At 37.0% G+C, this 24,014-nt stretch overlaps 1 protein-coding gene across 2 annotated transcripts in view; it reads left to right on the plus strand.

The window, feature by feature from the left end:
• Window positions 1–24,014, plus strand: part of HACL1 (2-hydroxyacyl-CoA lyase 1) — a 72,351-nt gene that overhangs the window by 19,484 nt on the left and 28,853 nt on the right. Inside the window, exons 10-17 of one of the 2 annotated variants that reach the window (XM_051963116.1) lie at window positions 836–941; window positions 2,129–2,212; window positions 4,191–4,292; window positions 5,508–5,662; window positions 6,134–6,292; window positions 7,661–7,768; window positions 14,272–14,458; window positions 18,838–19,270. In XM_051963116.1, coding sequence (XP_051819076.1) covers window positions 836–941; window positions 2,129–2,212; window positions 4,191–4,292; window positions 5,508–5,662; window positions 6,134–6,292; window positions 7,661–7,768; window positions 14,272–14,458; window positions 18,838–18,870 — 934 coding nt within the window. In that variant the 3' untranslated portion in view covers window positions 18,871–19,270. Of the gene's footprint in view, window positions 1–835; window positions 942–2,128; window positions 2,213–4,190; window positions 4,293–5,507; window positions 5,663–6,133; window positions 6,293–7,660; window positions 7,769–14,271; window positions 14,459–18,837; window positions 19,271–24,014 lie in introns of those variants that run through there. The other variant, XM_051963117.1, reaches the window with a different exon arrangement.

Consider the following 24,014-nt stretch of genomic DNA (forward strand, 5'->3'; position numbering starts at 1 on the left):
TTTGTTTTTCTCTTTGTATCCCCTGAAAAGGCCCAGAGACAAATGACAATAGGGACTTAGTTTGACTGGACCATAGACTGTTAAGGGAATTTGTGTGGTATTAATCTGCAAAGTAGGTTGCATCTAATTGTGTAGGATATCATATGCCACATCAAGATATTTGTACCTGAAGGACCCTGAAGACATTTAGGCCAGTAACAGGACGTAATCAGAGATGCGAAGGCTGGATGATGTAAGGGAGAAGAGAATGATGACAGGAAGGAGGCTAATGAATAGTTTGAAATAATCATCTTATCTTCCCATTAAGTTAAAGTCTATAAGTAGAGGCTCAGTATATCTTAATCTAAACTTCTTGAATTCCATAGTGTAATATCATGGACAACATGATTGTGATGAATAGATGTTTTCATAGCACAAGCTTAATTCAGAAGCATTTTCTCAGCCCCAAAACAGACTTTAAATTGTTTTAGTAATTAAAAACAGATAGATGAATCTTTGTAACAATAAAGATTGAGAAGTCAGAGAAAATAGAACACACATCAATTGTGATTTTTTAAATGTGTTCCCTTACTTAGAACATAGTGATCAAAAAAGATACTTTAAAAAAATAAATGAATTTTAATTAAATATTTTTAGCATGAAAGATGAAATAGGTTTTATACTTATTTCTGTAGTGACAAATTATCTGTTTAGATTTTCCAAAAAATTGAGTGTACTACTTTTAAAATATTAATTGTTAATAATAAGTATCATATAAGATTTTATTAATACTAATGTAACATTAAATTATTATATACGATTTTTGTCATCTTTTATCTTTTCATTCTTTTATCAGGGCATTGCAACATGCTGATGTAATCATATTACTTGGTGCCAGATTAAATTGGATTTTGCATTTTGGACTCCCACCAAGATATCAAGCTGATGTGCAGATTATCCAGGTCTGAGTAGGAAAGAAATTTAAATGAAAGTTGTTTTTTTTTTTTTTTAAGAATACTTGTACTATCTTCTTATAATCTCCACTAGTTGTTGGTAGATGTTTTTTGGATAGGCTTCCTTTTAATTAATTGGAACCATTTTCAAAAACTAGAGTGAGCAAAAACGTACTACTTTCAATCTACTTGTGCAAGTATACTGAATTGTCTTTATAAGAGGGGAAACAGTTGTTAGTGTAAATTTTATTGATGCCTTGTCACATTCTGGTTACAATCTGTCTTAACAGACTTAATTTCCATTACTTCTTTTCATTAACTCTTCCAGCTAAACTGACCTGTGTATTATTCCCCATACGTGACTTAATGTCCTGGAGCTGTCCTCCATGCCTAGGATGCTCTTTGTCCTCACATTCCCCTTTTGGGATCTCTGAGCTCAGTTTAAGTACCACTTCCTACATAGATTCCTCATTGTCCTCCCAAATGTCCTATTCCTTCTTCTCCCAAATTACTTTTGTTTACTCTGCAACTTGTATTTACTTACCTATGTACATGCTATTTCTATTCTTTGGGGAGCAAGGACAATTTTCATTTTTTACGTGGTGCCTTTGTGTCTCAAGTGCTGGAAAATACAGGGACACCTTTACTAAATTTTTGTTGAATTGTTGAGTTGAATTTAATTAAGAGTATCTTACAAAGCTTTGGGTTCACCCAGAGGCTATTTTTGTTTATCTTGGGGTTAATATCTAAATCTATATTCCATTTGTCCCAAACATCTGAAATTCTGACTTCTAGACAAATGGGAATGAGTTGCTGCTTTGTTGGTTGAGGTAGAATTTGTACAGAATTGATAAAAGCTTTCCTCTCTATCAGGTTTGAAATAATCACATTGACTACTCTCAGTGTGGAGATACTGAAATAAAATCTGTGTCAGAGTTTCAGGAAGACAAACTTAAAACTAGGCCTCATTTACACTGACCTAATCTAATGGTCAAGTTACATTATTTCATGCTTTCGTTGTTTTTTTCTTTTGCTGAGAGGCCACTTTTTGTAGGACTTTTTTTGCCTGCTACAGCCTTCTTCAAGAATAATGAACATTCATTACATGGAGCTGAATATAAATTTTCTGATTGAATTATTATACTTGTTAAAGAACTAACTCACCTTGTTTTCCCACTATTGGCATCTCATTGTAGGTTGATATCTGTGCAGAAGAGCTGGGGAATAATGTTAAACCTGCTGCAGCTCTATTAGGTGATATAAATGCTGTCACTGCACAGGTAAGACCTTGGTTTTAGTTTCCTTATGACATAAACTGAGCTTTTGGGGGGCTCAGGATGTAAACCATGTCCCCTTGGAGGGGGTGGGGGGAGAGGCACTCTCAGACCCTGGGAAAAGCCTGTAAATTCCCAGTTAAGTGGTCTCATTCAATTGGAGATGTTGTCAATCACCCTCCATTGAATTGCCCAAAACAACTCTATGGCTCAAACTCCCACTTAAGTAATCTCATTCAATTTTAAATTGAATTGAAAATCAGTCTCTCAGGAGTTGGCCCCCATCTCCTGGCCAAAGATCAAAGCAAGCCCCAATATATCTAGGGCTACATGCCCAGATATCTTTTGCAGACCTTAAGAAACCATGCCCACTGGTGAAGATATTCTCTTCTCAATGTTAACCTTTGCTATCTTCCTAACAGGATGGTTTGCTCACTAAAGAAGTCTGTCTTCCTAGCTAGCTAGCTTCTCAGTGCCAATAAATCCCTTTTTGCCACACAGATTTTGGGTTTGCAAATTCATTCGCATAGAACCTGCGCCTCCAAGCAGAGGGGATCTCCCACCCCAATTCTCGCACCTCATCATTTATATGGGCATTTTTAGAACCTTCAGTTCTTTAAAACTTTTTTTGAATCAATTGAGTATGAATGTTTATTTTTTTGTTAAATCCAAACTATGTGACTCACTTGGAAATATGAAATTAAAACTCTTCCTATCCATATTTACTTGCAAATTTGGAATTTTTGGAAACTATATGAATTAAGAACAAAAAAAGCTTTCCTTTGGGAGCTCCAAATGAAATTTGGCAACCATATTTCTTGGTATTATATACCATAAGATTTTTCTATCATAGTAACCTGTGAATATTTCTTACTTCCCTTTCTTCCCCCTCCCCCAATTTGCTTTCTAGTGCAAGAAGAATATTATTTAGTCCTTCAGTAATTTACAGAAAACAGGAAGTCTCAGTATTTCTTTAGTCAAAAAAAAAAAAGAAAATCCATTGATGCAAATTTACCATCAGTTGCCATACTGAGCCACCTGCTAGTGGATGCTGGGGATCCAACTCAGATCAGCAGAATGAATCCCTTCATGTGAGAGGATGATGATGATGATTGATGATGGATGATGATTGATGATTGATGATTGATGATTGATGACGATGACGATGATGATGATGATGATGATGATGATGATGATGATACAAGGAGACTGAGAGGCAATTGTATTATCTGACCTCTCTCCTCTTCCCTCTGCCTCCAATTTATTTCATTCCCAGTCCACAAGCAACACCTGTGTCAGTAAAGGCTCCTTTGCAACTCCTTCAAGTTTATGATTCACAGCTGTGGAGGCTCTTGGGGAATTGACCTGCCCTTTCATCTAGGCATGGTCCTTAACAACCACCTATAATTTGAGACTGTCCAAATCTTAGTATTCTTATTCTCTTCTCTCTTTGCGGGTGATCTTTTTGCAATATTTTAATTTCTGTTTTAAGAGGATTTGGTTTAGCTAGGCTTTTTTGTCAGAATAGCTCTCATAGTCAAATAATAGTGTTTATCTTGATTGCAGGATAGAAAACTATAAACTAAATACTGCCCCACATCAGGATGAGCTTTTTCTTTTTGTTGGAGATTTTAGGGGAACCTGGTCCATTGTTAGGAATGAGATGATGGAGTTCCATCTTTGCCTATTAATGGGTGTGTGTGGAGCTAGGAAATGCTTTACCTTTTGATAAGTCAGTCTGGAAGTGTGGAGAAAAATGGAATGATATACCCTGTCCTACGAGCATTTCACTATCTGAAGGGATTCTTTATTGAAATGATAATAAATTTCACACTTTATAAGTTGACTTAAAAAACAACCCTAACTTTTAAAAAGATTAAAATTAACTTAAAAAAATAGTTTCCTTTTAAAAAAAAAAGTTAAAAGTACAAATGATATGTGTATCATATAGGCTTTTTTATGCTAATTTAAGATTATTTCTTAGCTTTTAGAACAATACAACAAAAGGCCATGGCAATATCCTTCTAATGCTGGATGGTGGAAGGTATTAAGAGAAAAAATGAAGAGCAATGAAGAAGCATCCAAGGTAATGAGAAATCTTTGGGGAGATGCTCAGATGTGATGACTGGGTGAGATCTAGCTAGATTTGGAGTCAAAATCCAGAGTCCCACTTTTGTCTGCTTACCAACTGTGCTTTAGGGGAAATGATATCAGCTCTTTCAGCCTCAGTTTCTTCATCTTCAGAGTGGGGTAACTTTACAGACTGCTCTGGGAATCTAAGCAATAATAAAACACTACATGTCAACCATTACAAGCTTTGGAGTTCACTCATCAGGTCAGCTGCTAAAATTTTTAGTCAGTGACAGTTTCTCTAATTAATAATAACTAGCAAGTTTTCCTCTTATCACATTTTCATGAATCATATTTTTCTGAGAAGAGGGGAGGAAAAAGATCTTTCCCTCTTTTTATCCTGTCTTTGTACTTACTATACTATTCTTTACAGATCCATCCATATATATGTATCTTAGGAGTCCGTCAATCAGCAAGCATTTATTTTTATTTTTAATTTTTATTTATTTTATTTTATTTTGCTGAGGCAATTGGGGTTAAGTGACTTATCCAAAGTCACACAGCTAGGAAGTGTTAAGTGTCCAAGACCAGATTTGAACTCAGGTCCTTCTGATTTCAGGACTAGTGCTCTATCCACTGTGCCACCTAGCTGCCCCAGGAAGCATTTATTAAATGCCTCCTGTGCACCAGTTATTAATGGAGACAGAGTGAGGCCTCATAGAGTTTTCAGACAATAGACTGGATAGGAGGAGATAATATGTACACATATAAGTGTATGTTATATATAAGTATATATTAAAAATAAATGCATAAATATACAATAATTTTGTTGAGGTCAGATATATTACATTTGGAGAAAGACCTCATTCATATACAAGGTGATGTGAACTGAATTTGGAAGAAGACTTCAAGATTTTAAGAGTGGGATGTAGAAAAGCAATGAATTCCAAAAATAAGAATTAGTTGGTCCTCTCAGAATACCTTCTTGATAAATGTGGAAATATGTTTAGAAGAATTGCACAATCTATATCAGATTACTTGCTGTCCAGGGAAAGAGGGTAGGAGAAAGGGAGGGAGAAAAATTTGGAACATAAGGGTTTTTAAAGGTGAATGTTGAAAACTTATCTTTGCAGGTATTTTGAAAATTAAAAGTTATTATTAAAAATATCTTCCTGACAGTCATTTATAAGCATATTAAATATGCTCCTTTAATGATTTCCTCTAATTTTAGGAGTTAGCATCGCAAAAATCCTTGCCTATGAATTATTACACAGTATTCTACCATGTACAAGAACAATTACCAAGAGACTGTATTATAGTAAGTGAAGGAGCAAATACTATGGACATTGGACGGACTGTGCTTCAAAACTACCTTCCTCGACATAGGTAAAAAAACCAAAATTTTCTTTTAAGATAACTGCCATTATTTATGTGCATGGATATATGTGTACTTGATGAATTAACTTACATTCACTAAATTTTTCAATGTATCAATGACTATGTTTATTATTAATGGGACAAATGTATTTTCTTTATAAATTTATAAATGTAAACTTATATTTAATTTTAAGATCAAAATTAGTTTTTTGTTTTAAGTATGTGTTTCCTGCTTTGTGTGAAAGTTAATTTTAAAATTTGAAATTATAGTCATATGGAATTTTTCTATTGACTGTCTTTGACAATTGTACAATAACTTTCATTCTAAAATGATTTGAAATGCATTTATCTGACTTTCAAATTTTTCTCAAGTAGTTTATTGGCTAAGCTCGAAATGATTATGAAGATCTATAGTCTTGCTGTTCTGTAGAGTTAATTTTTCTTCTGAGGAAAGAAATCATTTGAGCATTTTCCCTATAGATTGGATGCTGGTACTTTTGGAACAATGGGAGTTGGTTTGGGCTTCGCTATTGCTGCTGCATTGGTGACTAAAGACAGAAATCCAGAAAAACGTGTGGTCTGTGTGGAAGGAGACAGTGCATTTGGATTCTCTGGCATGGAAGTGGAAACTATCTGCAGGTGAAAATGATACATTCCAGTTTTTCCTACATAAGAGAAATTATGTATGTATAGACATGCTAACTGCAACTTTATTACATGCTAGAAAAAAAATATAAAGATCATGACAATTTGTTTTCTTAAGTCCTAATGCCACTGATAGAGTCATCCCAAAGTTTGTCTGAGATCACCTTACTTTTCATTCTTTAAAGCATAATCCTTTAGAGAGTGCTCACAAATAGAAGAGCCCACAAAGTCACAGCATGCCTTCCCCTCCATGGACAGGCTTTTTCTTCAAGACCTATAGGACTCAAATTTCAGTAATAATTATTTTCAAATGAGAAAGTGTATGTAAAAATACTTTGCAAACTTAGAAAAATAGTCAACTACTAATTTTTCCAAAATGTTGGTTTTTTTCACTTTTAATTGGATTGGTACTTTTATAGTCACAGATGTGGTTTCAAAAAATCATTATTCAACGTAAAGAAAGGTATGTTTGCTTTTTATTCATATAGAGACCATTTATAATAATTTTATATAAGCCTTTTAGAGGTCTGTAGCCCAGTGGTTATTTATATTCATTTTCTTATAATCAAACTGAGGCTATGTAGCATTATCTTATAAATCCACATTTCATCTGTATACAGTTTCATTCAGAGTCCTAGCAATGAGTTTTAAGATGAAATTTATATATGTAAAGATTTTTTTTAAGTTTTGCACGCTGTACATAGTAACAACAAAATTATGTGATGATCATCTTTGATGAACTTGGTTCTCCTCAGGAATGCATTGATTCAATTCCAATAGATTTGGGATAGAAAATGCCATCCCCATTTAGAGGAAGAACTATGAAGACTAAATGTGGATTGAAGCATAGCATTTTCACCTTTTTTGTTGGCTTGCTCTTTTTCTTTCTCATGGTCTGATTTTTCTTGTATGATATGATAAATATGGAAATATGTTTAAAAGGATTGTACATGTTTAATCTATATCAATTTGCTTGCTGTCTTAGCGCGGGGGGAGGTAAGGGAGGAAGGGAAAAAATTTTGGAACACAAAATTCCACAACACAATTAAATGTAGGAAACTATGTGTGTTTGGAAAAATAAAAAACTTTTGAGGGGAAAAATAAAGTAGTTCTTGCCTAAATGTTAGATAAAGATAGGAAATTGGTTTAGAGCTGTAAAAGATTGATTTCCTAGGTCATATTTCTAAAATTTGAAAGCAGTTCAGTGGTCATCCAGTCCAACTACTTCACTTTATAGGCAGGGAGATTGAGACCAAGGAAAATTAAGTGACTTACTTTTTTAGGGTCACATGGGCATAGTAAATACAAGAGCCATGATTTGAATCCACACCACTAAATCTAGTTTCTTCTCATTTGTTTTAGGCATAATTTGCCAATTCTTCTCATTGTGGTGAACAATAATGGAATTTATCAAGGCTTTGATGCAGATACCTGGAACGAGATAACAAAACTTGGAGAAATTTCCCAAGTGTGAGTATCATAAAATTTCGACATTGATTCACTGACAAACATATTTTCAGAATTTCAGTATATTTTCCATTCTTGTATTTGTTTAGTTTTAAAATCATTTTTAAAATGTTTTTCATACAGTCTATAGGCTTTTGCCTCCTCAAGGATAGTTCTTTATACAATGCTATTCATTTAATTGATGTTTTATAAGAATCTAAATCTTTGTCAAGTTCAGATAAGAAAATAAATTGTCTAGATCTTGTAAGTGAAAAGAAATAGATAAAACCATTGTTTAAATATAAAATCTAACCATTAGAGATCCTAATCTGTTGCAGCAGGTCACTTATGAGTGTGATGATAAGTTTTGTACGTAATCTATAATGACCCAGGACTTTCTTCTCTCTACTAACTTGCTGAGTCCTGGTTGTTGATGATAGGGCCAGATTAAGATGGATGTGGTGCTGAATTTGTGTATGTAAGTGCATCCTATATTGTGTTGTATTATATTGTATTCCAGAACCAAATGTAAATGATTTGGAATTGTCATTTATTTTGCTCTACCTCCATTTTTCTCCATTTATAAATTGACTTATCTACAGTTGGCTTTAAATGTATACAGAATTTAGTTAGCAGCATTTATGTGATTGCTGCTAACACAGATTCCTTCTATCACCTGTGGTGATTAAAAAGTCTGCTTTGGCAGGAGCAGGCCTAATTTAAGATGTCTCACTCTATGAGGACAAGTGTGCTTTTGGATATATTCTATCATAAGGTCATTTTGGTTAACTGCCTCCATGACAACTGTGTCATCTGCCTCATCCTCTTCCAAATATCACAGGAATCATATTGTGAAGTGCAGTGATTTGTATGAATTTGCAGTCATTGTGATGCGCGTGTGGTCCATTTAAGAATTGACTTATTCCTTTCTTTTTCTGATTCTTAACCTCTCCTAGTTAATGTAATTATCAATCAAGGACTTTTTGATTCACAAATCCTGGTTCCTTTGAATTCCAATAGTAGATACAGGCCCAGCCTCACCTGCATCTGAGCCAACTTTTGGCTATACCCACAGGCCCCAATAGCTAAATCTCCCATTATAAAAGGGCCAAGCTGGGACCCCCCTCTTGGAAGAGATCCCAAACATGCCAGCCTTATGCCTGGCATGCCAGGACCCTCTGTCCACTGGAATCCTGTGTCCGGTGCCCTTCTTATCTCTACCTTTACCTATTTCCTTAACTATACTTTAACCTTACTTCCAAACCCCATAATAAACCTCTTTTATCAATCTAGCTTTTCAGCCCAATATTCTTTTATTGGGGACTCGCGCCACCACTAGACTTCATTTAACTCAATATCCTTGTGCCAAACCCAGGAGGGTTGCAGGAGAGCTCTATTTGACTCCCTGTACCCCAAACCTGCCACTAGACCTCAACTAAACCCTAATTTCATTTAGATACCCCAAATCTAGACTTCATCAATTGAACTAAAATAACTTACAGTTTTCAGGAGTTTATATCTTGGAGACTATAACTTTTACTGCTTGGAAAGTCCAGAAGACTCCGAACTACTTTAAATTTAAAAACATTTAAAACTAAAGGGCCAACATGGTAAAAATGATAATACTACTAAAATTAATTTAATAGAGTTTAATGCTATGCCAAAGTGTATTGGAGATACTTTATAGAACTTAATAAAATAATAACAAAATTCATTTAAAAAAAAACACAAAAAATCTAAGATATCAAGGGAAAAGATATAGAGATGAAGAAGAATTAGCACTTCTAGGCTTCAAACTGTATAATGAAGCACAGTCATCAAAACCTGTTGGAGTCCAGCTCCAGTGAAAAACAAGAGTGTGGGTAACCCAAGGCCAGGCAGAAAATCTGCTTTGCAGTCCTCATTTTATTAATCTGAGTGCCAGCTTAATATATCTTTTAGGCTAGTGTAACTACTGCCTGGCTTCAGTTGACATCATATCCCTCCTGGCTTAAAGCTCATTCCATACTTTGACACTGACAAAATATTTTGACATTTCAGTATATCCACCCCAACCATCCAGACCAAGAGCCTTATTCACAGAGTTGTAAATAGCCTAATTGTGATGCTCATCAACAGAATTGCAAATAGTTGCAATGTTTTAACTTTACTAAGGTATTTTTGAAACAGAGTAGTAAACAGCAGAAATTATCATACTAATAATGTATTACCTCAAGTATGTCCTTCATTCATTGTTTAGGGGTAAATAGTATAATTAAAAAAGCCTTGTTTCTATTGCTTGGCTTCTCCATCGAGATTATCCTGATTTTTACTTAATATGTCTTTTCAATTATTAGGGAGATGGTAAGCCAACATGGCTTGGACCTACGGGCCCTCCACAGGTGTTAGAGATGGTGAGCCAGTATGGGCATGGACCTGCCAGCCTTCTACAAAAAACCATCTTGTCTTGGTTAAAAAATAGAAAGTAGAGTAGTGTGACAGACTAGACAGGAAAGAATCAGAAACAGTGGCGTTAAATAATCCAGTTGGATAAAGGTGAAAATATATATATATATTTTTATTTAATTTTATTTAATAATAACTTTGTATTGACAGAATCCATGCCAGGATAATTTTTACACAGCATTATCCCTTGCAATCACTTATGTTTCGTTTTTTCCCCTCCCTCCCTCCTTCCCCCCCCCCCCCCCAAGATAGCAAGCAGTCTAAAGGTGAAAATATAAGTTACTTAAGAAAGAACTCTGTCTGATAAAAACTTCTAGGTAAACTAGAAAGCAGTATGGTAGAAATTAAGCTTAGACTTAACACCTTAACAGGGGTCTTCAAACTACGGCCCTTGGACCAGATGCAGCAGCTGAGGATGTTTATCCCCTCACCCAGGGCTATGAAATTTCTTTATTTAAAGGCCCACACAACAAACTTTTTGATTTTACTATAGTCCGACCCTCCAACAGTCTGAGGGACAGTGAACTGGCCCCCTATTTAAAAAGTTTGAGGACCCCTGCCTTATACCATACTTCACAATACATTATTACTGGATGCAAGACCTTAATATTAAAGATGACACTATAAAAGCATTAAAAGAAAAACATTATACAACTCTCACAGCTTGTAGGTAGGCGATGAAGTCTTAAATGAAAGAGTCATAAAAGAGAAAATAGATAAATTTGATTATGTAAAACTGAAAATCTTCTGTACAGACAATAGTTTTTTGGGGGACTATGTATGACTGTTAAAGAATAAGAGATACCCTTAACAGCAATGGGGACCCCAGGCCAGTGTCAGTGTCATAGGTTTTTGAGAGAGAGAATTCACAGTCCTGACCTCCAAGTGAAGTCGGTTTTTTGGGGTTTTTTTGACAAAAAATGGGTTTATTTACATTGAGAAGCCACTCAGTGGGCCAGTTCCTGATAGGAATTAGCAAAGGTTTGGGTACAGAATGTTGACTTTTATCCAGCCTTCTCTGGTTTGGGCCAGGGAGCCATTAGGGGCTAATTTTCAAATCAATAAAGGATGGTAATTATTTCCCAGACCAAAGTGATTCCCAGATCAATTGGGAAGTGGGAATTTCCTGTGGGAACCAGGTAGAGGGGAGGGGAATAATTTTTTCGGAATTTTCCCCAGATCAGGTGGCCCATCCTCCACAAAGATCAGTGAGACAAAGTCCTTATTATATTATGACCACTAGCAACTTCACAAAAGACCCATAGTCAAAGCATAGTGACAGTCAGTCCTCAAGAGAACTCAAGTATTCACAGTCACATGAAAAAGTGCTCCAGATTACTAATAAGAAAAAAGCAAATCAAAAAGTATTGAGGCTTACCTATACTCTGCAAATTTGATTAAAAAAGGGCAGGGCAGTCATTAATGTTGGATGGGTTGTAGGAAACTATAATAGGGCATGTTGCATGGTTGGTGGAATTGTAAATTGGTATTGTGCCACAGTTCTCTTTTATTATCCTGACTCAGTTTTCTAAATTGTCCTGCCTCGGTTTCCCTGAATTGTTCTGCTCAATCCTGCAACACTATCCCTTCCTCCTAATCATGATGATCCAGATAAGGAGAAAGATCTTCTGTTGGGTGCCTCTCCCCATTCTGTAATCCCAATTTATCAGATGTCCCACATGCCTCCCCCGACCCTGTCAGAACCAGATCCATAGTCCTGTTCCCACTCTCAGCACCCTGACTCTGCCCCTGCCTTGGTCACTCATATTGGCTACTAGATTCTTGGAGACATAGTCTCCAAGCCCTGGGACCAAATCATGGATCCATTCGGTCCCAGTAAATCTCTCCCTTTCAAAAAATATTAAAAACTCTCTAATCTCCATCTTGCCTCAGTTTCTCTGGCATTACAATATAACCATTTTGAAGAGCAATTTAGAATTATAAAAATCAAGTGATTAAAATATATCCAGTCTTTGACCTAAAGATTCCACAATGAGGCATATCTCTTCAAAAGAAGCCATTAATAAGAAGACCCCTTATATGCTAAAAAATGTATAATAACCCTCTTTGTGATAGAAAATTAGAAACAAAGTAGATGTCCATTAATTGGGAAATGGCTAAAATAAATCATAGGACATGAATGTAATGGAGCATTACTATGCTAATTGGGTATTAATCAATGGAGTGTTAATGTATGAGGGTTGTCTCTGGTGGTGCAGTGGATAGAGTATCATTCCTGCAGTTCAGGAGGACCTTAGATAGAATTTAGTAATTGTGTGACTCCGGACAAATCACTTCACCCTGATTGCCTCCAAAAAAGAAAGAATGAATGCATGAGTAAAGTAAGCCAGAGACAAGAAAACAGAATACACAATAATTTCAACCGTGTAAATAGAAAGAATGGCACACCAGAAAATTGCAAGTTAGAAAAACTACAAGAACAAGCTTGGCTCCAGAGATGTGAGAGAATGGACCACGGTTTGGCACATTGTGCAGAGTTTCAGAGTTTTTCAATATACTGAACAGTTGTAATGATATTTTCCCCTTTTTTTGTCTATAAAAATATTAATTTTAAATGGGGTAGCTCTTTGAGAAAAGGAAGGACAGTGATGATATAAAAAACAAAAGACATCAATAAAAGCTCATAGTTAAAAATCAAAGATAAAATTAACTTTCAAAAACTCTTGAGGCAAAACTTCCCTTCCTACACACTCTCGGCTTTGAGTCTTCATCTGGGACCTTGTAGAGGTGAAACCATTCCAAGAACCCCTGACGCTGGGATTCCAGACCTGTACTTTACTCTAACGTTGGAATTATTTGGGGATTTGGGATTTGTTTGTAGTTGGTTTTGTTGTTTTTTGGTGGTAAAGTTTTGGAATATTCTTATCTAATGAATGCAGTGTTATTGTTAAAATGTTTTAGTCATGTCTGACTCTGTGACCCCATTTGGTATTTTTTTGCAAAGATACTGGAGTGGTTTGCCATTTCTATTATAATGAAATTAATCCAGTGCAATAACACTAATTAGAAAGGGCATTAAATAATTCTAATACACTTAATATTGAAAATGCCAGTCATCCAGAGAACTACAGAGACTATATGTGGATTAAAGCATAGTTTTTTAAGCTTTTTGGTTTTTTATATCTTGTGTTTTTTTTCTTTTGGTCTGATTTTTCTTGCATAACATGACAGATATGGAAATATGTTTAAAAGGATTGCATATATTTAACCTATATCAGATTGCTTGCTTCCTTGGGTGAGAAAGGGAGAGAGAAAAATTTTGAATGCCAAGTTTTGCAAAAATGTATATTGAAAACTATCTTTACATGTATTTGGAAAAATAAAATACTATTTGGGGGGAAACTATTAAACTTCCAAGGCTTGATCAAGTTGCTAAGATTTGTTTGAAATTTGAAATGAACACTGAATAAAACAAAGATGCCTGCCAGGATTAGTATGACTATTAATATCACACAAAGTAAGATATAAGAAATAAACAGCAGCAATGTTTTAACATTCTTACTGGATTTTCCTCTCCTGAATCATCAGGAAGACTTGACTTCCTATTCTGGCTTGTGTTGAGTGTGATCCAAATCTATCTGACTTCTGGACTCTCCCGTCTACATTGGTGCTGCCACCTCCGTTGTTGAATAATTGACGTTCTTTGAGCAGTGGCTGAAAATTTACCTTTTGTTTCAAATTTTTTCAGAAATCTTCATAAAAAAATTTTTCCCTCTTTGTTATTTTCCTTTCAAGATTCTCTGTCATGTATAATTTTTCATTGTTCTGTTCAAATGGCTTACTATTATTCTAATAACTTTCTTGAATTCTCACTTTTCCTGACAGTTTCCTTAGTTAACTCTTGTTTAGTTAGCTTTTTTTTTTATTACTTTGTATTCGAGTCAGTATTTGACTTATTTTGTGAACTTATTTTACAAGTTTAAAAAAAAGCCTGTAGAATTATATATATGTATATATAATTATATATATATTTATATAATAAGCGTAAGTTTTTATTCCAATTCAATAAATTATTTCAGAATATCAGTAAATATTAGTGATCATTTACTTGCCTTTTTCAGGGCCCCTCCAGTTTCTCTCCTGCCAAATTCCCGTTATGAGCAGATTATGACTGCGTTTGGAGGCAAGGGATATTTTGTGCAAACTCCAGGAGAGCTGCAGAATGCTCTAAGAACAAGCTTAGCTGAGAAAACAGTGCCATCTCTTATCAACGTTATGATTGAGCCTCAAGCCAGTCGGAAGAAACAGGTAAGTGCTACCCATATTAGTGAGGAAGGAAACATTCCCACCAAGCTGAGAATCCTCCAGTTCTCCTCAAATTTTGGGTCAGGGCTGGTACTCAGTGGTGGCCTGAGGGTGGCCAAAGGCGCTTCCTCTAGTGGCTGCCATCTTCACTGACCACCAAAATGCCCCCAATGTTGTGATTCCAATTAGCTCTGACTTCCTTCTTAGAAAAAGGGCAGAGACTTGATCAGAAGGCTTTTAAAACGTTTGCTGACATCTTTAAGAAATGGATTTAATGGAGTTCTTGTCATTTTTTCCTCCCTGATTTTTATAGTTGTAATGTCCTCTAAGTTAATACTTAGAAAGGAGAAATAGTAGCCAGAAAAATAGGAAGGGTGTTAAACATTGCTACCTTCTATAGGTTTTGATTGCTTCATTAAATTACTTGAATCCCATTTCCAATTCATGGAAATACTTTTAATAACAGTTTTTTTGGACTAAATCTGTGATTTTATTGGTATAGGGAATTTCAGTGAAGAAATTCCCTTTTCCAAAACAGATCAGCCAAGAAGCAGATACTGAGAGAGGTCAGGGCTTTGTCTTGGGCTGCCTAGCCACCAGGGGTCTAAGGTGGACTTGAATCTAGGCCTTTCTTACTTGAGGGCTGGCTTTCCATTAAGTACGTCACAACTTGCCTTGGCACAAATGATGCTCCCTAACAGATACCCAAACACAGCCCTCCAAAATGTACATTTCAGATCCACATGGCGAGTACTTGGTAAACTTTGTAGCACATGAGGACCTTGAGGTGGCAGATAAATGTTAACTTTTGTGCCTGTTGTTATTGTGGTTGATTGAGAACAAAGGCAAAGGTGCCATTTAATGGTGAACTCCAACACCCACATGTATCTGTGAGGGATAGAAAATCCTATCCAAAAATGACTACTCAGAGACCTCTCGAAGTAAAAAGCAGAAAAGTTGTTTTATTTAATAAATTCTCATGAGAGTGAGCAGTTCCACTAAGAGGAGGGAAAAAGAGAGAAAGCTCACGGTAGAAGGGCTAAAGAAAGGAATAAGATATACAGTTTTTATAAGTTTTAGTTACAAAGGATTACATCATGAGTTGGAGAGCATTAAGAGAAAGGTGCCCCCTCCCCCTTAATTGGATGTTATTTGTGCCAAAAACAGCAGATTCCCTAGTTCCGGGAGGAACCATACATCAGGCAACTAGTTGTCTAAGCATTGATAACTTGAACAGCGATAAATGTCATCATTCTAGGTTAAATACATATATCTAAAATGTAAGTACATATTGGCTACTCCTCAACATACTTAAGCAGGTCACAGAGACCTAGAGGAACTAAAATATAGAAGAGGAATTTAAACATTCTTGGAAGTTCTTCACTTATCTCTACTCCACTCCACACAGCTGGAAGTTCTTCATTTTATTTCTACTCCACTCCACACAGACCTTTGCCTCTACACCTCTCAATTGGCATTGCCTGCGCTTTCCCTTTGGCTGTGCACTCCACCGTTTCCAAACCCAGCCTCCACGTTCTGGCCATGGCCTTATGTTCCCAGTCACTTTGTTCCTTTTCATAAGTTAGGAGTGGGGCCTGGGTCCTTTCCACGGGCACTCTCTAGCAACCACTCGGGCATTCTGCAGTGACTCCCTCTTCATAACAAGGCATCCGAGGCTGTGAGGAGAACCCAGAGAAGTTTGCAGAAGGGAAAGCAAAGGAAGATGACGATGGGCTGAAGAGAGTGGGGGGCAGAGGCGCTGGCAGGCGCTGCTGCTACAGTGAGCCCTAAGGGTTGGGGCCCACTTTGAGGCTCACTGAGACAAGGATTGCTGCCCCTTGGGAGTCTTAGGCCCTGTTTTTGACTCATTTCATTTCACCAGGTGAACTAAGGCAGGCCAACCAAGGCCCACCATGGGGCCAGTGAATTACACACAGTAGTTGTGTTCTCTAAAGGCCCTGGGAACCTGTTCTGGTAACACTGGACCATTGCTCCTAGGGGAAATACTGGGGGATTCTGGCCCAGAGATCAGTGGGTGCAACAAAGGTTGATTCATTAACCTTGAACTGACAGCAGTGACTCATGTCTGACCGAAGCCTCTCTAATTCATGTCACATCCTTCTTGAGTTTAGGAACACTGGACATAGGCTGTTCTAAATAGAAAATGCATCAGCAAAAAGCACACAGCGGGAAACGTGGCACTAGCTAGATGGTGAAAAAGATGGAGCTGAAACAAGAAGACATATTGTTACCATATTCGATGTCAGCAAAGACCATGTGCATTGGGCAATTCACATTTTGGTTTTTTTCCACTCTACAGATCTACAAACAAATCTGAAAGGCTGAGGGGGTTACAAACACATTTTAGTGAGGAGACAAATTTGCAAAGAAGGATAGACGGTACTTTTGTGGTGGGGGAGCATGTGTGGCCCCTCTGCCGAGTAGTACTACCAGGAAGGGAGTAAAGTTCCCAGAAGGCCACTAATCAGATGACCTCATAAACATGCAATCAGAACAATTTTGTGGGATAGTTCCATCTCTTGACTCTGATTGCATTGTTATTATATCTGAACTATGGAAAAGTCTAGAATGCTAGAAACTCTAGAAAACATTTTCCTTTTGACTGGAATGCCTTCTTTACTTCTTCCATCTGTTCTTTCATTTTGGAGCCAGAAACGACTTTATATAGAATAATTATGAGCAATTGCATTTTCAATGACCTCTCATTTTTTTTAACAGTATTTTATCTTTCCAATGTGACCACGAAATAACAAAATCCTTTTGAAATTAGGGAGTTCTCTCCCAAGTTATTTATGCTATTGACTTTATCAAACTCTGAGCTACTGATCTCATTTGTTTCTGATTCTTCTTTCGTTATTCTGTTCCACTCATCTACTTTTTGAAAAAAATGCCATCTCTTTCTCTTGAATATTGGTTGAGGAAAATTGCCAGATTTCCTTTTTTTAGATGGCTTGATGAGGATCCCCTTATAGTTATATTCATCTCAAAATATTTTCATAACATTTTAAAATTCAAGTTATGAAAGCATTTTGAAATAGATTTAAAAGCTTGACTATTTTAATTACTACCTGTGCCACAGTCTACATTGTTTGGGAACATTTACCACGGAGAATTAAGCCTTACTCTTTGTACAAAGTGTCTCCCTGATGTGGATGTTATAAATTCTTTCACCTTAACATTGCTTTAATGTATCCTTGAATTGGAACATTACCATACAGTATCCAAACTTCCTGTTATCTTCTCCTGTCATTGGAGGTCAAATGACTTTTGAACCTCTAACCTCTATCCAATACTGTAGCTAATAGAGAAGGATCTAGAAGTACATTCTGGGAAGGTGTGGAGAATCAAGCCACAAGACCCATCGGTCCTCGTTTACATGATTGCTAGAAGCCTTCTTGCACTGGGGCCCTGCTCCCAGTGGTTTTTACCGCCGTCTCCCATCAGAAATAGGAGTTCTGGCACATCCTCCCCGGCAGTCTGTGCTTTGGGCACTGACCACCCTAGTGCAGGCCTTTGGCTGCTCCTGGTGAGACTTTGCAATAAAGTGCTGAGTCGGCCTCCCTCCATCCTCCAGCCACTAACTGGATTTTTCTAAAAGTTTGGTGATGTCACTGCCTGTGGCCTCTAGAAGCAAATACACAGCCCTCTGTTTGGGATTCCCCCTAATTCCCCTCTCCCCATATGTCCTCTTCACTCTAGTGGCACTGACTTTGTGGCTGTTCAGGAAACAAAAGACTCAAGGTCTTGGCTCTTGGTCCTTTCTCTGGCTCTCTTTGCTCTGTTGGTTGATCCCCACAAATTTCCCTAAGTTCTGGCTTCAGAAAGCCTTCTTAATTCCAGTGTCTTCCCTCTCTTAATTATTCCCTGGGTAACTGATTTGTGCAGATTTGTTTGTTGTCTTCCCCATTAGATTGTGAGCTCTTTGAAGGCAGGAACTATCTTTTGCCTCTTTCTGTCCCCAGCACTTAGCACAGTGCCAGTATATAGTGGGCACTTGCTGATTGAGCCTGGCCCCACAGAAGTACTTTGTGCCCAAGGTCCACCAGCCAAGTGGATGCAGTGGGAACCAGCTCCACAGAGAGTGGAGCCAGATGTGGGTTTGGTTTTGGATATGGGCACGTAACTCCGAAGACGATCTTCTTCAGCAAGGCGAGATTGAGAGACTCATCTGGTGAGGAGATACCCACAGTTTTAAAATGATCTGTGTTTAAGCAAGTGAAGTAAATGTACACAGCTAATCCACCTTCTTCATTCTTGCCAGAACGGGACCTGAAGAAGCAGCCTGTGACAAAGATTCCCTGCCAGATGACTATGCTCATGGCTGAGTATCTGCTGCCCTAATCCTTCTTCTCTTTTCTTAGGATTTCCACTGGCTAACTCGTTCTAATATGTGACCGAAGCTGTCAGTGGGAGGCCTTGAGGAATCCATCCTTTTCAGCTGGGTGAAGGCTATTATCCATAGCACATAGCAACATTATTTCAGTTTTTCTAACTGTATGAAGCAAAAGAAGAAAAAAACTATTCGAATTAGACAAAAAAGATTTGCAATATTTTTACCAGGATTATTCAGTGAAAATAGTTATTTAAAGATATGGTAAAAATGAAAATCTTATAAATCATGGTATAATAAGCCACTTTGTTTTGCATAAAACCAACATCTGTTTAAATCCATTCCTAAAATTAGGTACATTTTAAAAAGAACTTTTTAAAAAAGTAAAACACTTTATATAGAGTGCTGTAATGCCTAATGGGAAGACCTATATAATAAATCATGAGTCCTAAATTGCTCCTCTACATTCCTTGTCTTATTTACTATGTGCCTCAGTTTCCTCTTTTGCTAAATTGGGGTATTTATTCCCTTTTCTCTTACCCCAGGTTATTGTAAACTTTTTTTTCCCCAAACGCTCTTTATGATTGACAGAAGAAAAATGGTATCAGGAGTGGCTTCATTTAAAATAGAAGTTTTAATTTAATTTGGTCAGATCAGTCAACAGACAATTCTTAAACACTATGTCCTAGACACTGTCCTAAACTCTGTAGATAATCCCCTCTTTCAACCCCTCCCCCCCCCAAAAGAACCAGTCCCTGCTTTTAAGGGTTTACAACATGCAAACAGCTATGTGCAAACAAGATGGAGACAGCATAAATTGAGTCCACTCTGTGGTGCTGTAGATAGAACATGAGCCTGGAGTCAGGAAGATTCAAGTTAAAATCTAGTGTCTGTGTGACTTTGGCCAAGTCATTTAAACCCTGTCTGAACCAGTTTTCTCCTCTGTAAAATGGGGATGATAATGATAGCCCCTCCAGTCCCGGGTTGCTGTGAGGATCAAATGAGATAGTATTTGTAAAGTGCTTGGCACACAGAGGAATGCCCAAATAAATGGAGCTTTTATGATGATGATCTAAAAGGAAAAGCCGTATGATATTGCAGTATTGCACAAAGCTATTGAATTGGCAGATTCATCTTTTCTCAGCATCATTCCAGATAGTTGCTTAAATGGATTTTTGAATTGGAACATAACTATCCAGTATCCTAGATCACACTCTTTAGAAGATTTCGTTTTGAGGGGCTGTGCTTTGTGACCTTAAATATGGAAAGAGAAGTCAGGGATTTAGCTAAAAGACTTACTGGTGTCTATCCCTAACCAAGAAATTATTGGCAAGATTGTGTTTGCTATGACAAAACAATTGATTTGCATTAGTTCTTTGACTTAAATGGTACCTGCTTCTGTTTTGTTTGGCAATGATAAAGCTTGTGGATATCGGTCATTCATCTGGCCATGTAGATCATGGATGGAAAGAAGCCTACTGTCCACATGCTTGATAAGTATGAAGAATATACAGCTGGAGAGTAGAATAGGGAGGGGGGCCATGGAGATTGACCTGTCACCATAGCAACTGGTGATGTGGACTTGGTGATACTGCCTTCTTAGCTGTTCCCCAGTGAAGGACTATAATAGGGATAGATAACAAAAGACAGTTGAACCATTTAGTTCTTAACCTTTGACCCAAATGTTGTTTTAATGACAGGCATGATACTTGGACTTGACTATGTTATTCTGAACTTATTTTCTTTTGCTTTATAAAAGTGAAAGGGAAGTGCCACTTTTCTTTGTGCCATTTTGGTTTATGTATTCTACAGAGTATTACTAGTAAGAAAAATATAAACATTTGTGGTGACCTTTCAAAGTGAAAATATTATATCCATTATTGTTATAGGCAATAATATTCCTTCTTCCTCTTTGCTGTAATGTATCATTTTGTTGTTGTTGTTCAGTCATATCTAATGCTTCATGACCCCATTTGAGGTTTTCTTGTTGAAGATACTGGAGTGCTTTGCCGTTTCCTTCTCTGGCTCATTTTACAGATGAGAAAACTGAGACAGCCATGATTGATTTGCTCAGGGTCATACAATTCGTAAGTGTCTAAGCCTGGATTTCAACTCAGGTCTCTTTGTCTCCAGACTCTTATCCAGTGGGCCACTCTTAACTATTTTTTTTACCCAAGTCCAAATATATAGAGTATCAGAACATAATAGAGCATAGGAACTGCATCCTTTAAGGATCCAATGTGCAAAAATCACAAGCTTTAGAGCTATGAGTGCCTTGAAGATCATCTAATCCCACCTCTTAGTTTTGGAACTGTAGGCTTGAGGGACGAATTTGCCCGGGGTTTACACCATGAGTGAACCCTATTTCATCAATTCCAAATTCACTTCTGCCATATTTTGCTGGCTCTTAAGTTAGGAGTGATTGTTCCCATTACAAAATAATTCTCTTTACTAAGGAATTCCTTCCTGGATGTTAGACTCCAGCCTGTCATCTACTTGACTGAATCTTTGGGAGACAGTTTAAGCTAAAGTGTTAGGACTAACAGCCAAAAAATGAACAATCAGAAAAAACTCCTCCAGATCCCTCCAAAATTAGTTCTTTTCTTGACTTCCCAGGCAACCAGAGGACAATCAGTAGAGCACTGGGCCTGGATTCAGGAAGACCAGAGTTCAATTGCAGTCTGAAGTCACTTAGCCACTGTTTTCCTTAATCCACTGAAGAAGGGAATAGCAAACTACTCCAGTATCTTTGCCAAGAAAACCCCATGAATAGGATTAGCGTGCCTTGGTCTGCAGAATCACAAAGAATGAGACACAACTAAACAACAATTATCTATTTTGCAATAGAAGAAACTGAGTCAACCAGTGACTTGTCCAGGGTCACACAGCTAGTGAGTGGCCAAACATGATTTGAATTCATCTTCCTCCTGCCAACTCCAACAGTCTGTACACTACACCATCCATCTTTGCTACTTGATGACTTACAGGCAAAGAAAATTGAGGGTGATTCTGTTTCATGTAATCATGTTAGTATTATTTTTGTTCCCTTGTTCTGACAAGCAAAAGAGAAAATAATTCCTTAGAGAAGCACACATTTTCAGATTATTAATAAGGAATGGGATACATAGCAAAGTCCCTGCCTGAACAAGTGTCCCCTCCACAGTGTATCCACCAAGCTGGTATCTACCCTTTGCTTCAATGCTTCTAATGATGGAGAATCCATTCTTTCTGGAGGCAGCCTCTTTACCTTTGAAGGGACTGTGATTGTTAGGAAGTTTTTCTTGGCATGGAGCCTCAGTTTCTTTGCTGTATCCTCTCCACTCATCCACTCACCAAGACACAAGCCCTCCTTATTTCTCACTCACTTCATTTCAGTCACCTCCCAGTCAGTCTTCCTGCATTACTGTCCCAAATGCAATCCACAGTCCACAAGACTATCAAATGGAGGTTTCTGAAGCTCTCTACTTACTTCCCCATTGTAAAACCTTTAGTAATTGATTCTTTCTAAGATAAATACCAACTCATCTCTTTACATTTAAAAGCCCTGTCTAGTTTGGCTCCAGCCAGATGGTTGCCACGGTGTCTTCCAGTTGGCACATTTTGCTTTCTGCTTGTACTCTTCCCATATACGTGGATATAGAGTTTTGGGAACAATAGTCAGACCGCATTCTTCCTTCCTTCCTGATATCACAGTTTGTGAAGATCTTTTGAATCCTGACTGTCATGGTCAATTAGTAAGCATTTATCAAGTCCCTTCTTTGGACAAAGCACGGTTCTGGGTACCAGAATACAAAGGCCCATGAGGACCTTTCATTCTATCAAGAATTGTCTGGTGTATTAGCCAACCTTTCCAGCTTTATTTCATCAATTGCCCTCAAATTTCAATAGTGCTTCAGTTCTTAAGCTCATATTGATGAGTTCGTCTCCCATAATACAAAAAGCAAACCACCTGTGCTGCTTGGATAAAGCCCATGAGTTCCTGTGGTCAAAAAAACTCATTCCCTAACATCCAACCTTCTCGTGATGATGACAATGATAGCCATCATTTATAAATAATAGCTATCATTTGTATCATTTACCACAATCTTGAGACTTAAGATGCTATTATTATCCCCATTTTACAGTTGAGAGAACTGATAAGGCTCTCCAAACTTAATCTATGCTATTTCTCCCTTGATCATCCAGGCCTATATTTTTGAAGCCTTCAGCTTGGTAGGAATATAAGATTTTATACTCCCACCAAAAAAAGAACTTTGACACAATAGTATAAGAAATAATTTTCAAAATTATCCTGAAGTAGTACAACAAGAAAGGAAAGAAGAAATAGAAATCCACCACTCAACTCAAAAAAACTTACAAGGAAAATAAAAAGAAACAGCACCAAATTTCAGAGCCCTCAGATCAAAGAGAAAATTTTAGAGGCAACAACAAAACCAATTCAGATTATTGCTGAAACTACAATAAGAATTGCACAAGATTTATCAGCAGCTACAATAAAAAATCACAGGTCCTCGAATAGCATATATTAACAATCAAAAGAACAAGGGTTGTGGCCAAAAAATATTATATTCAGCAAAATTAAAAATGGACATCCAGGGAACTGTCAGATTTTCGGGATTTTGACTCAAACAAACCTGAATCAATAGAAAATTTTAACATATAAGATCCAAGATCAAAGACTACTTTCATGACTAAATAAGGACAATTTTTTTTGTGCATGGAAGTGTAAACCATATGTTTAAATTTTATATTAGTAATTGGTTAGCCCAAAAGAAAGACTGATGTAGAGCTGAGTATGATGTGATTCTAAAAAGGAAAACTGTCTAGTAAAAGGTAAAAATAGTAATTGTGTTACAGGAATGAGGTACGATAGCGAGAACCCACGCAGAAGAATTAAATGGGGGGAAAAGGCCTGGTAACTCTGAAAACATACTCACATTGTGAATGGGTTAATAGATAAAATTTATCAAGAAGGATCTATAAAGAACTAAAGGGAGATAGAATAGGATAAGGTGGGAGTGTAGAAGGGAGGGGATAAGGTAAGGTACAGAAGGGTATTTAGATTAATGGGAATATGATAAAGAGGGAGGGTAAAGTTGGGATAGAAGATAAGAGATCTTTGGGAGTAGTAGGGGAACAGGGAGGTGTTAAGGCAAATCAATAGGTAGAAGTATTAGGAATAGAAAATAAGAGATAAACACAGACATA

This window comes from Antechinus flavipes, chromosome 5 (assembly GCF_016432865.1).
Source record: "Antechinus flavipes isolate AdamAnt ecotype Samford, QLD, Australia chromosome 5, AdamAnt_v2, whole genome shotgun sequence".
NCBI lineage: Eukaryota > Metazoa > Chordata > Mammalia > Dasyuromorphia > Dasyuridae > Antechinus > Antechinus flavipes.